The sequence below is a fragment of the Piliocolobus tephrosceles genome, chromosome 3 (assembly GCF_002776525.5).
Source record: "Piliocolobus tephrosceles isolate RC106 chromosome 3, ASM277652v3, whole genome shotgun sequence".
NCBI lineage: Eukaryota > Metazoa > Chordata > Mammalia > Primates > Cercopithecidae > Piliocolobus > Piliocolobus tephrosceles.
The window spans coordinates 4,344,695-4,358,974 of NC_045436.1; the positions used below are offsets into that span (position 1 = coordinate 4,344,695).

At 41.8% G+C, this 14,280-nt stretch overlaps 1 protein-coding gene across 3 annotated transcripts in view; it reads left to right on the forward strand.

Moving 5' to 3' along the window:
• CCDC110 (coiled-coil domain containing 110) overlaps positions 1–14,280 on the forward strand; it is a 27,077-nt gene that overhangs the window by 654 nt on the left and 12,143 nt on the right. The window contains exons 2-7 of one of the 3 annotated variants that reach the window (XM_023220927.2): positions 133–237; positions 8,384–8,439; positions 8,720–8,785; positions 10,271–10,381; positions 11,206–13,318; positions 13,631–13,680. In XM_023220927.2, coding sequence (XP_023076695.2) covers positions 133–237; positions 8,384–8,439; positions 8,720–8,785; positions 10,271–10,381; positions 11,206–13,318; positions 13,631–13,680 — 2,501 coding nt within the window. Of the gene's footprint in view, positions 1–132; positions 238–8,383; positions 8,440–8,719; positions 8,786–10,270; positions 10,382–11,205; positions 13,319–13,630; positions 13,681–14,280 lie in introns of those variants that run through there. The other 2 variants (XM_023220926.3, XM_023220928.3) reach the window with 2 other exon arrangements.

Sequence of the window (14,280 nt, forward strand, 5' to 3'; positions counted from 1 at the left end):
CCCCGCCCTATCTCTCCGCCCCATCCGCCCTCAGCTCCGCCCCGCCCCAGCCCTCTGCCACGCCCCCACCTCCAGCGCCGCCGCGCCACGCCACGCCCCGCGACCGAACAGCCCCGGACGGTTCTGTTACAGAAAAGCAGCCCCAGGAAGAGGATGAAGTTGACTCCGTTCTCCTTTCAGCGTCCAAGATCCTAAATTCCTCGGAGGGGGTGAAGGAAAGTGGCTGCAGTGGCACAGGTAAAATCGCCAGGCCGTAAAAGCCTCCTTTGACTATACACAGGCGGCAGCACCTGGCCCGCGCCACCTGCTCACCTGGCGTGCTTCCCACGGCCGTGATGACACTGACAGCAGCCGCCACGGCACTCGCGCTTTGTGCCAGTGCTGTTCTATCTAAGCACGTGATGGATCAACTCTTTAATTCTCACAACACTTTTACGCAGTAGGTGCTGTCACGATCCCCATTTTGCAGATGAGGAAACGGGCACAGAGAGGTTAACTCCCTAAGGTCACACAGGCAGCATGGAATGGGGCGGGCATTCAGCAGGGCGGCTCCAGACTGCCTGTCTTCACCACCACGCTATCCTACGTTGCTTCTCTGAATGCTAAGTAAGAATTGTTGATTTTTGGACACACACTAAAACGATATGCAGTCAGCCCTCGGTATCTGGGAGTTCCACATCCTTGGATTCAACAAACCACAGACGGAAAATATTCAAGGGGAAAAAAACAATTTAAAAATAACTGTACCACAATTTTTAAATGCAAATTTTGAACAGTATAACAGCCAGTTACATAGCATTTACAAGTAATCGAGTATTATAAGGTATTACAAGTAATCGAGAGATGATTTAAAGTATATAGCAGGATATGCATAGAAGCTATGCAAATACTACCCCATTTTGTATTAGGGACTTGAGCATCTGCAGATTTTGCTATCCGCAGAGGCTCTGGAACCAATCCCCTGTGGATATCCAGGGAGAAGTGTATACCTTTTCTAAAGAAAACTACTTTTTACAGTAAATATTTATAGACTACAGGATATTATATGGGGAGGATGTTTGAAATAGCCACATAGCTAAAGTTTTCAAGCTCCACATAAACTATGAATAAGATGGGGATACCCAGCTAGGGCAATCTGAGGACACTGAAGGTGGAGTCCCAGGCGACTACACGCCTGCTGTGAGGTGACATGCCGGGGAAGGAGCAGAGTACGGGGAAGAAGGGTCTAGACTGATGTGCCACACCTGGACCCCCAGTTGCCCCTCTGCAGGATATAGATAATCCTGATGCCAAAGTGCTGAGCCCCAAGAGGTCTGAGGTTGGGACAGGATTTCTGCACCGCCACCATCCAGCATCTTCACAAAATGCCTTGTCGGGGTCCGGAAAGAAGAGACTAGAGCAGCCACACCTCAGCAGACAGAAGACACCCGGGTGCCCAGGCGCCCCAGTGGAGGCCAGCAGGACAGGCACTGGCCAGTTCCCTCTCCGCCCTCCTGCCTCCACTTATGAGATATGCAGGTTTCCCTGGGCAACCAGGAGGGGCAAAGGGGGCCCCTAAACGCAGGAGAAAGATTCTCACAGAGAGCTGAGACATTGAGGTAGCTCTGTATTTACCTCAAAGAGAGCATGTCAGGTCAGAGGAAATAGAAGTACCTTAATTTGGCAAGATCACATGTTTTCTAACATGAATGAGGCTTAGGGTTCTGGAGAAAGATGCCAACATTTATAGAAAATAGTTACATGCAAAACAGCACATGTATTTGTTTAAGAGTTACAGTCTTTCTTGTCAGAACACAGAGGTTACACGTAGGGGGTTAACACAGGACAGGTTCTCAATAAACACCAGTTATCTTGAGTCAGGGGCCACCCAGGAATTTCCTGCCTGCAATTACAGGCAAAACTAGGAGGTATGGCTGGTGCCCTTCTCTCTATTCTCCTGTTGATGCTTCATTGCCACCAAGTGATCCATTCCCCGAGTACTGACAAAATAATGACCTGATTTGCATAACTACTGCCAGGTTACAAAGAGTTGTAGAATGTTCCTAAGGTCTCTATGATTTGAGAACTAGTGGTTAACCTAATTCACCCTTACTGGAATGGGTTTGTGAGAGACTTTTGAACTTGAGGATGACCAGGGTATTGTTCCCAGCACCCTGTTCTACCCGAGTCTCCATTCATTCATTCATTCATTCATTCATTCATTCATTCATTTGTGGAGCATATTCTTTTGAGCATCTGCTAAGTTTCAAGCGCTGTTCTAGGTGCTGGGGATCCAACAGTGAACAAGACATGCAAGATTCCCTGCCCACAGGGAGCTTACCTTCTAGTGAGGGAACGGACAGACAAAGGCTATTGTGTGTGTGTAAGGGGGGAATAAATTCTATGGAGAAAATAAGGCTGAGAAGGGGTGGAGGAATATTTGGAGTGGCAGAGGTGAGTGGGAAGCGTGTCATTTTAAACAGGGTGGTGGGAGAAGTCCTCACTCAGCAGGTCACCTCTGAGCCAAGACCAGAAGGAGGTAAAGAAGCAATCTGTGCAGATTTCTAGGGAAAGAGCGTTGCAGGCAGAGAGAATGGCGACTGCAAAGACCCTGTGGTGGGAGTGTGGCTGGTGTGATTGAGGAACAGCTCTTGTAAATGGAGCAGAACAAATAGGGAAGGGCAGGAGGGAGGAACCAAGAGCGGGCTTTGTAGTTCCATGGATGAATTTGGGATTTATTCTGAGAAAATTGAGAAGCACTGGAGAATTTTGAGAAGGTTTCTCTTCCCTCCATCTTGACTAGAAATTTTGAATTTACCAAATAATCATCATATCGCCTCTGCAGCAATGACTTCGTGTCTCTTGAGCATTCACTATGTGCCGTGCACTCAATAAGGACTTTACCTACAAACTGGACACACTTGCCTGCAGTTACCCCTCACTGCAAGTGTGTGGCAAAGCTAGAATTCACATCTGGGCAGCAGGCAACCTGCTGCATAGCTCTTTGCATAATGACTGTGACAAAGCCTCACACAGAGGGTGTGCCACACCTCACAAAGCTTTGTAAGACAGGGACGTCTAGAAATGAACTTGAATTATCACAGCAGAACTCAGTATTAGAACCTGCGGCCAGGCATGGTGGCTCACGCCTGTAATCCCAGCATTTCGGGAGGCCGAGGCAGGAGGATCACCTGAGGTCAAGAGTTTGAGACCAGCCTGGCCAACATGGTGAAACCCCATCTCTACTAAAAATACAAAAATTAGCCGGGTGTGGTGGCACATGCCTGTAGTCCCAGCTACTCAGGAAGCTGAGGCAGGAGAATCGCTTGAACCCGGGAGGCAGAGGTTGCAATGAGAAGAACCTGAGAATTACAAAGCTTGCAGAGAGCCCGACATCCTATATAGAATCATTATCCTGTTGCATTTTCAGGATCGTATTTGTTCCTCTTGGTCTGTTTGCTACAGGTATGCAGTCGATACTTTTTGTATACATTGAATACAATATGTTTTGCAGGCTCAGAATAAAAATTACCTCAAAAGTCATCACATTGATGACTCTCTTGTTTTTCACTTTTGACACAAATATGAAACAGCTGGAAATTTTAAGGTGAATGTAAGATGAGTACTATTCCTTACATTCCCAATAAACTCTAATCTTGGTGGGTGGGACCCTGTTTTCAGTTTGTTTATATGCCTCCCGATATTGTAATTTTAGCAGGGACTTGATAAATGATGAAGTGTGATTGTGTTTTATCTCCTGGGTTCTTGGATAATTTCCCTTCCAATTCTAGAATCACATAATTCTGTGTGACTAAGTTTTGCTGAGTTTTTAAATTACCTTTCCTTTGGGAATAAGTAGCAGCCAACATCTCTGAAACTCACAAGAAAAACAGAAAGTTATGTTAATAGCTTTTAAAAATAGATGAATCCAACTCCCTGCCTGTTCTCTGCCTGCACGGAATCATTGCTGGAGAAAAACACTCACTTTTGAGTCATGCCATGAATCTAAAATGAGTCCTCAATGCTATTGGGAAAACTTACTTTAGTTTCACAGCAAATTCTTTTTCAAACCCTCTGCAAGAAAAGCTATTTCACTCCTCCTGTTCTCAAATCTCTAACACCTTTCTCCCTGGCCTCTCTCCTTGTAATGTGGTCCCACACTATATGAAAAAAGTAGAAGCACTCAGACCCAAACTCCTTCATTCTCACCCTTCACATTTGTGAAACCCATATTCTAGGTCTTCTCCCATTTCAACGGAAGAATTGTCCTTGATCAATCAAAAGTCATTTCCTTTGGATCTCATCTCCTGTGGAATTCTCAAGTACCCAGCTTCTGCAATTAGCCTCCTTCATTGTCCAGAATTATTGCTTTTCTCCCTTTCTGCTATGTGATTCCAGCAGCAAACAAGGATGTTAGAATGTCTTATGGTTAAAAAAACAAAACAAAACAAATTCCTTTAGCCAGATGTGGTGGCACACACCTGTGGTCCCAGCTACTCCGGAGGCTGACATGGGAGGAGCGCTTGAGCCTTGGAGGTGGAGGTTGCAGTGAGCCAAGATGGCACCACTGCACTCCAGCCTGGGCAACAGAGTGAGACCCTATCTCAAAAAAAGAAAAAAAAAATTCCCTCTTCAACTTCACATCTCTTCCAGGATGCACTGTCGTCCCTTCCACAGTGAAACCAGAAAGAGCTACCTATCCTCCATGCCCACCAATCTCCACGTTCCATTCTCTCCTCAAGCACTTCCTTCAGGCTTCTATGCATGTCCTTCTGCATGGCCAGCAGTGACATCCGTGTTTGTTTGTTTTGAGATGGAGTTTCGCTCCTGTTGCCGAGGCTGGAGGGCAGTGGCGCAATCTCGGCTCACTGCAACCTCCACCTGCCAGGTTCAAGCAATTCTCCTGCCTCAGCCTCCTGAGTAGCTGGGATTACAGGCACGTGCAACCACACACGGCTAATTTTTTGTATTTTTAGTAGAGACAGGGTTTCACCTTGTTAGCCAGGATGGTCTCGATCTCCTGACCTCATGGTCTGCCCACCTCGGCCTGCCAAAATGCTGGGATTACAGGTGTGAGCCACTGCACCCGGCCCACCCATGTTGAATGATGTGTTCGTTGCTGCTCCCATGAACCATACACTGGTAGACCCACCTGGCTACTGGATATCTCTCCTATGATGTTTAACAGACAACCTAGCCTTAGCATCTCTAAAAATGTTTTTCTCCTAAAGTATGTTCCTTACTCTACTGTTTTCCCCCAGTAAATGACATCATTACCCATCCATCTGCTCTCACCAAAAACCAAGGAGTCATCCTTCATTCCTCTCTCCTGGCCCCAACGAATCCTCCAGCAACGCTGCTGGCTTCATCTCCAAAGTGTGTTCTGAATCCACCTACTTTCCCCATTTTCCCCACCACCATTCCAGTCCAAGATATCTTCATCGCCACTTGGATTATTGCAATAGCCCTGCAATTGCCTTCTCACTCCCACCCCATAATCCATTATCATGTAGCAGAGTGACCTGTAAACTTTTCAGTCAGATGAGATCATTCTCATGATGGAAACCTTCGAAAGTTCCCCATTTTACTTAAAGGAAAAGCCAACCCGCTCAACTTGGCCTGGAGGCCCTGCATAATCTAGCCCATCTCCTGCTCGGACGTGTCCTCATCTTGCGCTCCCGTGGGTTCATTAAGCTGCCTAGTAACAGTGCAATCACGCTGAGGCCAAAAAAGGTAGAAGAGGTGGAAGATGAAAAATAGATGTAGACAACATGCAGAAATCCCATTGTTTTCTTTAAAATCTTTGATTTACTATATCCCTTTATTAAGTCTGTACATTTCTTTTGGTTTTATATTTCTTATTTGATTTTAGCTAAGGGAATCTTATATTTAGCTTTGAACTTGCAAATCCTCCTAATGAAAGAAAATCTGTACAGAAAAAGGAAGCTATTGCTGTAGGTATAGGAAGGAGATAGAATGTTGAACAGTTACATCACTCAGAATAAAACTGAAGGCTGAAAATATTTATGAGAATGATATCCTATCTTTGTGTTTAAATAAAGAGCTGTGTGGAAATTACGGTTACAGAACAGAATGTAAACATAAAACTTCACAGTGTATAAATCATATAACTAACAAATATCATGAAAAGAGGGAAGTAGACATCGAAGGAAATAGAATGCTAATTTTCTCATCTCTCTTGGCAGGGAGTAAGTCAAAAATGAATACAATAGAACTTTTTGTTATTGAAACAATAAAGATTTCAATCTCAATTCATGTTAATTTTCATTAGTTTACAGGGATCTCTTAGAAAATAATATCTCTCATGTATTAAAAAAAATCTAAATACTAGAAATAATTTCCCCTACTTGCAGTTTTAAAAATTCTCTTAAATTCAAGTAAATATGGGTACTATTTATGTAAAATACCATTGATGTATAAAAGGATTCCACTTCGTCCACATATGTGCGTAGAGAGCTGACTGAAAGATGGCACCTAAAACTAACAGCAGTTTGTTGTGGGTGGCGGGATTCTAGGTGGTATATTCTTTCCGATGTGCACTTTGCTCTGGTTAAGTTCATTAGAAGAGATTACTTTAGAGTCTGAAAAACTTCGTGTTTCCTTCCTATGCTGGTCTGGGCCTTCCTTCAGTTCCTTATTTTTTAGATGAACAGTTCAGGATACCAGGAGTTTAGCTGCCATTTTATTCTGAAGAAGAGGCAAAGCTAAGCAAGATCCAGACAGACTTGGCCTCCCTCCCCGCCCTCTGACTGAAGGCTGGGTTCTTCAATAGCCAGGCAGCTCCAGGCTCCAAACCAGCGTTGCCCCTTTGGTGGTGAGGGTCAGAGGGCAAAAGGGGCGCCGTACTTTGCAAGTAGCTTCTCTAACATCTATCAGTCTACCAATCCAAAGGAGATTCGCTGACCTCTTTAAAAACTTAGGGCAGAAATTATCAGCCTAGAGAACATTCCATCATAGCTCACGTTTTACTTAGGACACTGAAAGCTTTTATTAATACACTGTTTAATAAAAAGTTGACAAAGCAAGCGGCCTGACATGCAGACGAAGAGGAACGTAAGGAAATTTGCAGACATGGTGTAGTCTCCCCTGGTGCAGATCTATACTCTATTCAGGAAGGTACCAAGCAAGTCACATTCTGCCTATTATCAAAAGAAGTTGGAACACTTCTATCTACTGTGTTTCAGTATCAGAGTCACCAAGCAAAACACAACAGTCAGGCACCAGATGGAACAACGCTTTACTCACAGAGCGAAGAGACGAAGAGACGGAGCAAGATCAGCCTCAGTAGTGGGTGTTAGTTCCCCATAGCCAGAGGGCCCCTCCTGGCCCGTCTGCAGTCGTCTAGCAGGGCACAGACAGAATAGTGGGGTTGGCCAGGTATCATATGACACACACTTCCGCAGAACGAAGGAGCACACACTGAATCTGAAGCAGGGAGTGCTGTCCCCACACATGGCAGCAAGTGCAGCACAGGCCCTGAGTGAGGACTTTAGAAAGAGTCAGGCCGGGCGCGGTGGCTCACGCCTGTAATCCCAGCACTTTGGGAGGCCGAGACGGGCGGATCACGAGGTCAGGAGATCGAGACCATCCTGGCTAACACGGTGAAACCCCGTCTCTACTAAAAATTCAAAAAAACTACCCGGGCGTGGTGGCGGCGCCTGTAGTCCCAGCTACTCGGGAGGCTGAGGCAGGAGAATGGCGGGAACCCGGGAGGCGGAGCTTGCAGTGAGCTGAGATCCGGCCACTACACTCCAGCCGGGGCGACAGAGCGAGACTCCGCCTCAAAAAACAAAAAAGAAAGAGTCCTGTTGGTAAAGACGTGTTCCAGGCCCAGGCGCATTCATACAGGGCCAAGAGGGGATCTAAAGACCGCGAATGTGAAACTTCCCTTCCCAAGAGAAGCCACGTGTGGGTACTGTGCTTAAAACCAAGACAAAAAATACGCTGTTGATCCAACTTGGTTTCCATAAGGGGAAAAGTGTCATAGAAATTTCATAGAAACTGAGGCCTATCTATATACTGCTTTGCCAAGGGTCTCCCATAACATGAGGAGTATTAGTTTTTGTTTTTGTTTTTTTAATGTAGTTTATATCCCAGAAACAAAGATATTTGATATCTGAGTTTTTCAGAGTTTTAAGTGTGGTGTTGCAAATTAATGGTGTACTCTAAAAGTAAAGACACTTTTATAGCTTCAAGTGGATATATTAAGTCAAGCGAGAATGATCACTTAAGCTTATTGTGGGACTAGCACAGTGTGAATATCAGAAGTTCTCATTATCTCTGCCTCACTATCCAAGAGAGTTCGGAGACCGCTTTCTATTACAGGTATTAAAAAATAAAATTTAGGAATTAGCTCACGTGGTTTTTCAATTTTGCTTCTTAGAATATGGCTGCATAGCAGAGTCAGAACACCAAACCCAACCACAATCAGCATTGAAAGTGAGTCTCCATTTCATTTTATTATCTCCAAAATTCTGGGTAAAGGCTGATCTTTTTCAGAACAAATACTCCCTAAATGCATGCGGGTTCTCCCACTTTATCCTCACAAAGATCTCCACGAAAGCACATTGGAGAGTTAGCAAAATGACTAACAATGTGAACCACCTGACCCTCATGGGATCCTTTCAAGAAATAGGCAACTTTGGGAGACATGAAATCATAACAATTCAATAATATGTTTACCTACCTAAAAATATTCAATTTCTTACTTTTGTCATAGGTCCTTCAGCATCAATTGGAATCATTTCAGGCTTTGCGAATGCAGACTTTGCAGAATGTCAGCATGGTATGTTTCTTTTAATCTATGTATGAAATATCTAACCTTAAAGTATCATCCCATCTTCTAAGCTGACGGTCATTAGCCAATGGATTAGCTGACACAGAATTTAATATCATAGAGGTCACAGCATATTCTAGGCTCAAAATTTCTTTTAAGGAAACTACATTCTTCTCTCTGTTTCACTTGTGTTTGGAAGCAAGCCAAAACACGCAGCAGTCGCTGATTTCTTAAATACATGTTTAAAGTCCATATACAGACTACAAATAGGGACCCTCATTGTTAGTGACATAAAATCTAATTCAAACTGGCCTAGGGAAAAAATGCACTTTAACAGCTCAAGTAAAGGAAAGTCCTGGAGAGAGCCCACTTGAGGATGGCTGAGTCCACGTGATCAGGTCTTGTGTTGTCAGAACAGGTCTCACTCTGTATCCTGATTCTGCTTTCCACAGTACGGGATTGTCAGACTCCCTGTGGCGGTAGAAGATCTGCTAGAAGGTCTAGTTCTTTTTCCTTCCAAATTCAAGTCAGAAAAGAGAGTACACTTTGCTTTGAGAAGGAGTTTTCGCTCTTGTCTCCCAGGCTGGAGTGCAGTGGCATGATCTTGGCTCCCTGCGACCTCTGCCTCCTGGGTTCAAGCAATTCTCCTGCCTCAGCCTCGTGAGTAGCTGGGATTACAGGTGCCCACCACCATGCCTGGTTAATTTTTGTATTTTTAGTAGAGACCAGGTTTCACCCTGTCAGCCAAGCTAGTCTTGAACTCCTGACCTTAAGTGATCTGCCCGCCTCGGCCTCCCAAAATGCTGGGATTACAGGCGTGAGCCACCGCACCTGGCTACACTTTGCTCATAATAGTTTAGACTGAGGTTCTTGGCCTGATTCAGATTGATCCCGACTGGGTCACAAGCAGTGCTTGAACCAAGCACTGTCAGGTGGCTACTGTTCCCTGACTGGTTAGCGCTCAGTCAGGTGCCCCTGGGTGTTAGAGGCAGAACCAATACTACCATAACCACACTTCATCCAGAAGAAATAAGGAGAAGTATAAACAGAGGGCTAGAGTATGGATATTGGGGGTATGTAACACCCACAGATTCACTAAAGACCCAATGTAAACTTCATCCCAATGTTCTTATACTAAAAGCACCTGCAGGGAAATGGGAAGGGAAGATAACTCCTCCTAAAGGGGGCAGAATAGATTCCAAAGGTCTCTTATTCAACAATGTAAAAATCAGACATCTAAAATCATTTGAATATAGTTCATAAAACTTTGTTTTACTAAATTGTTTCTGACTTTATAACAATTAAGGCATAATTTTCTTAAAGATTAACGATAAAGATTACAATAAATTAAGTAGCTTTTATTTATATTCTATACAATGGGAAAGACTTTTTATGGGCAGGAAATTTAAACACACCTTTTAATTATAACGTCTATTATTCCTGTACATTCATAAGTTTACAAATCTGAAATCAAATTTTTCTCAACTTTTAAAGGTACAGTCGGAAATCAGTGAAATATTGAACAAAAGTATTATTGAAGTAGAAACCCCACAATTTGGCTCAGAAAAAAATCTGGCGTTTGGTGCGCGCATTGAAAAGGATTTGGTATGTTATTCTGGAGAAATCATTTCTCTATTTAGGTACTTCAAAACGTGACTACCATCAGTTCCTTTCACTTTACATGGTCCCCTTTGTTATAGGAAAAATGGACCATCAGAGATGAAAATAAGGAAAGTCCAGTCCTGAAACCCTTAAAAAACATGTGTTTTTTTTTTTTTTTTTACCTCTGTTCTTCTACAATTTGCCCATTTCTTCTGAGAGTCTGGAAGGGGCATTTGACTTCATCCAGATCCTGAAAGATTCCCAAGTAAATTCAAATACAATGTAGTTTTTATAGTCAATCTATTCACTTAAGATTGACCTAGGTCTGTGGTAAATGTCCTAGAAAAGCTCCGAACCAAAGTTACCATCACTGTGTCCACACTGACTCGAATTCACACTTCCGGGATAGTCACAGTCCTAAACTAACCTGAAACGAGTGCAAGCTAAGGTTAACAAAGAGCTCAGAATTAGAAACATTCATTTGCCTGAAACTCCCATTTGACCTATCGGTTTCATCTTCCGCATCCACCTATGATGGCCTCTTGAAGGACACTACATTTCTATATTTCTGAAATTGAGGAGTTGGCCCATGTATCTCACCCCAAAGGAAGTAAGAGCAAGTTCTAAGCAAATTGTGAAGACCAGAGTTACAGATCTCAAAACAACTGTTGGAGAAAATAAATCATACTTGTTATGCTCCTTTGCTGTGGAAATGGGTAAAATGCTTGTTTCGGGTACATAAATAAATCCTCCACAACATATTATCTGTACTGCTTGGGCATGTGGCAAATGACAATACATTTATCGTGTACTTCTTCTTGTTACAGCCTCAAGAGAATCGAGAAGAAAACCTTTCTATGGAGAAAAGTCGTCATTTTAAGGATTCCAAGACACTTCATTCAGTGGAAGAAAAATTAAGTGGTGATAGCGTGAACAGTCTCTCTCAAAGTATCAATGTTCCATCCCAGATACATTTTGAGGACACTTTAACTCTGAGAACTTCAACAGACAATTTATCTTCAAACATAATTACACACCCTTCGGAAAATTCTGACATCCTGAAGAATTATAATAACTTTTATCATTTTCTACCTACTGCACCTCAAAATGTGATGTCTCAAGCTGATACGGTAATTCTGGATAAATCCAAAATTACTGTGCCTTTTCTCAAGCATGGATTTTGTGAAAATTTAGATGACATTTGCCATTCTATCAAACAAATGAAAGAAGAGCTTCAAAAGTCACACGATAGGGAAGTGGCACTTGCAAATGAACTTCAGACTTTAAAAACTGATCCAAATGTTCAAAGTAATGATAAATATGACCTGTCCCCTATTCACCAGGAAAAAATGAACTTTATTAAGGAAGAAAACATGGACGGTAACTTAAATGAAGATATAAAATCAAAGAGAATTTCAGAATTAGAGGCATTAGTAAACAAATTACTCCCCTTCAGGGAAACAGTGTCAAAATTCCATGTGAATTTTTGTAGAAAATGTAAAAAATTATCCAAGAGTGAAATACACAGGGGAAAGAGAAATGAGAAAAACAATAAAGAAATTCCCGTCACTGGCAAAAATATTACAGATTTAAAATTCCATTCCAGAGTTCCAAGATACACACTGTCATTCCTCGACCCACCAAAACACGAAATGAAAGACAAAGAAAGACAACCATTTCTAGTAAAACAAGGATCAATAATATTTGAAAACGAGAAAACTTCCAAAGTTAATTCCGTTACTGAGCAGTGTGTTGCAAAAATTCAGTACTTACAGAATTACCTAAAAGAATCTGTGCAGATACAGAAAAAAGTAACAGAACTGGAGAATGAAAATCTGAACCTTAAGTCCAAAATGAAACCTCTTATCTTTACCACACAATCTCTCATACAGAAAGTTGAAACATATGAAAAGCAACTTAAGAATCTGGTTGAAGAAAAGAGTACTATTCAGTCTAAGTTAAGTAAAACAGAAGAAGACAGCAAAGAGTGTCTTAAAGAATTTAAAAAAATAATTAGTAAATATAATGTTCTCCAAGGCCAAAATAAAACTCTAGAGGAAAAAAACATACAACTTTCTTTAGAGAAGCAACAAATGATGGAAGCATTCGATCAACTAAAAAGCAAGGAACACAAAACTCAAAGTGATATGGCCATTGTCAATAATGAAAATAATCGAATGAGTATAGAAATGGAAGCAATGAAAACCAATATTCTGTTGATACAAGATGAAAAAGAAATGTTAGAGAAAAAAACACACCAGCTTCTAAAAGAAAAAAGCTCACTTGAAAATGAACTAAAAGAAAACCAGCTAGAGATAATGCAGCTAAAAGAGAGAGAAAGATTGGCAAAAACTGAACAAGAGACACTTCTTCAAATAATAGAAACAGTTAAAGATGAAAAACTCAATCTTGAAACAACATTACAAGAATCTGCTGCTGCCAGACAAATTATGGAAAGAGAAATTGAGAATATTCAAACCTACCAATCTACTGCAGAAGAGAATTTTCTGCAAGAAATAAAAAACGCAAAATCAGAAGCAAGTATTTATAAGAACAGCTTGTCGGAAATTGGCAAGGAATGTGAAATGTTATCAAAAATGGTAATGGAAACCAAAACAGATAATCAGATTCTAAAAGAAGAACTAAAGAAACATAGTCAAGAAAATGTAAAATTTGAAAACAGCATCAGTAGACTTACTGAAGACAAAATACTTTTAGAAAATTATGTAAGAAGCATAGAAAATGAAAGGGATACCTTGGAATTTGAGATGCGGAATCTTCAACGAGAATATTTAAGTTTAAGTGATAAAATTTGTAGTCAGCATAATGACCCTTCAAAATCAACTTATATTTCAAGAAGAGAGAAATTCCATTTTGACAACTATATTCATGAAGATGCTTCTAGTCCTCGGAGCAGGCCTTTGGCTTCGGATTTGAAAGGTACGCAAGTCCTGGTAGATTAGTAGACATGTGTTTAAGATTCTTTTAGCCTGTTGGGCCCTAGTCAGAGTACAGAAATAAGGAGGAAACTTTAAGATGAATACAATTTTGTTTTGTAAAATTTGTATCTAATGTATTATACAGTGAAATTATTTAGGAAATTTTTCTAGATAAAATTTATATTTTATTTATATTAATTAGGTACATTGTATGTGTACAAAGCAACTTTGGCAGTGAGCAAGAGGGAGTTAATTATTATTTTAAAGTATAAGTAGTACTCCCACCTTAAAATAATTCTTTTTTTTACTCTAGGAATTCCAAGTAAACTATATCAATTGCTTCCATCCAAGATCTATAAATAAACTGCTAAAATCAATGTTTCAAAACCTTTGTCCAAGTACTTTTTCCCCCCCACAAAACAATTTTAAATTATATGATTACATTAACCTGGTAATTGATTAGACTAGTTTTTAAAATCAGAAATTGGAATTAGGTATATATTTTCTATTGTCAAGAACAGTGGCGAAGGTGAGATTTTACCCAACTAGTAAGCTCATATTTTAGCCTGCTACAGTTTTGTGGGTTCTAGTGGAAGGCACAAGACTCCTGAGTGAGAGATCGAGGAGAGTTTGTTACAATAGCAGGAGTCAGAGTATCAGCATGTCTGCATTGGTTCTCCAAGCCCCAATTTCTATAAGCAGCGTGAAGAGGATCACACAGTGGGTTGCATTACAGGAGAGAGCGAGCTTAGAAACCCAAATATTACTAGGCCGGGCGCGGTGGCTCAAGCCTGTAATCCCAGCACTTTGGGAGGCCGAGACGGGCGGATCACGAGGTCAGGAGATGGAGACCATCCTGGCGAACACGGTGAAACCCCGTCTCTACTAAAAAAATACAAAAACTAGCCGGGCAAGGTGGCGGCGCCTGTAGTCCCAGCTACTCGGGAGGCTGAGGCAGGAGAA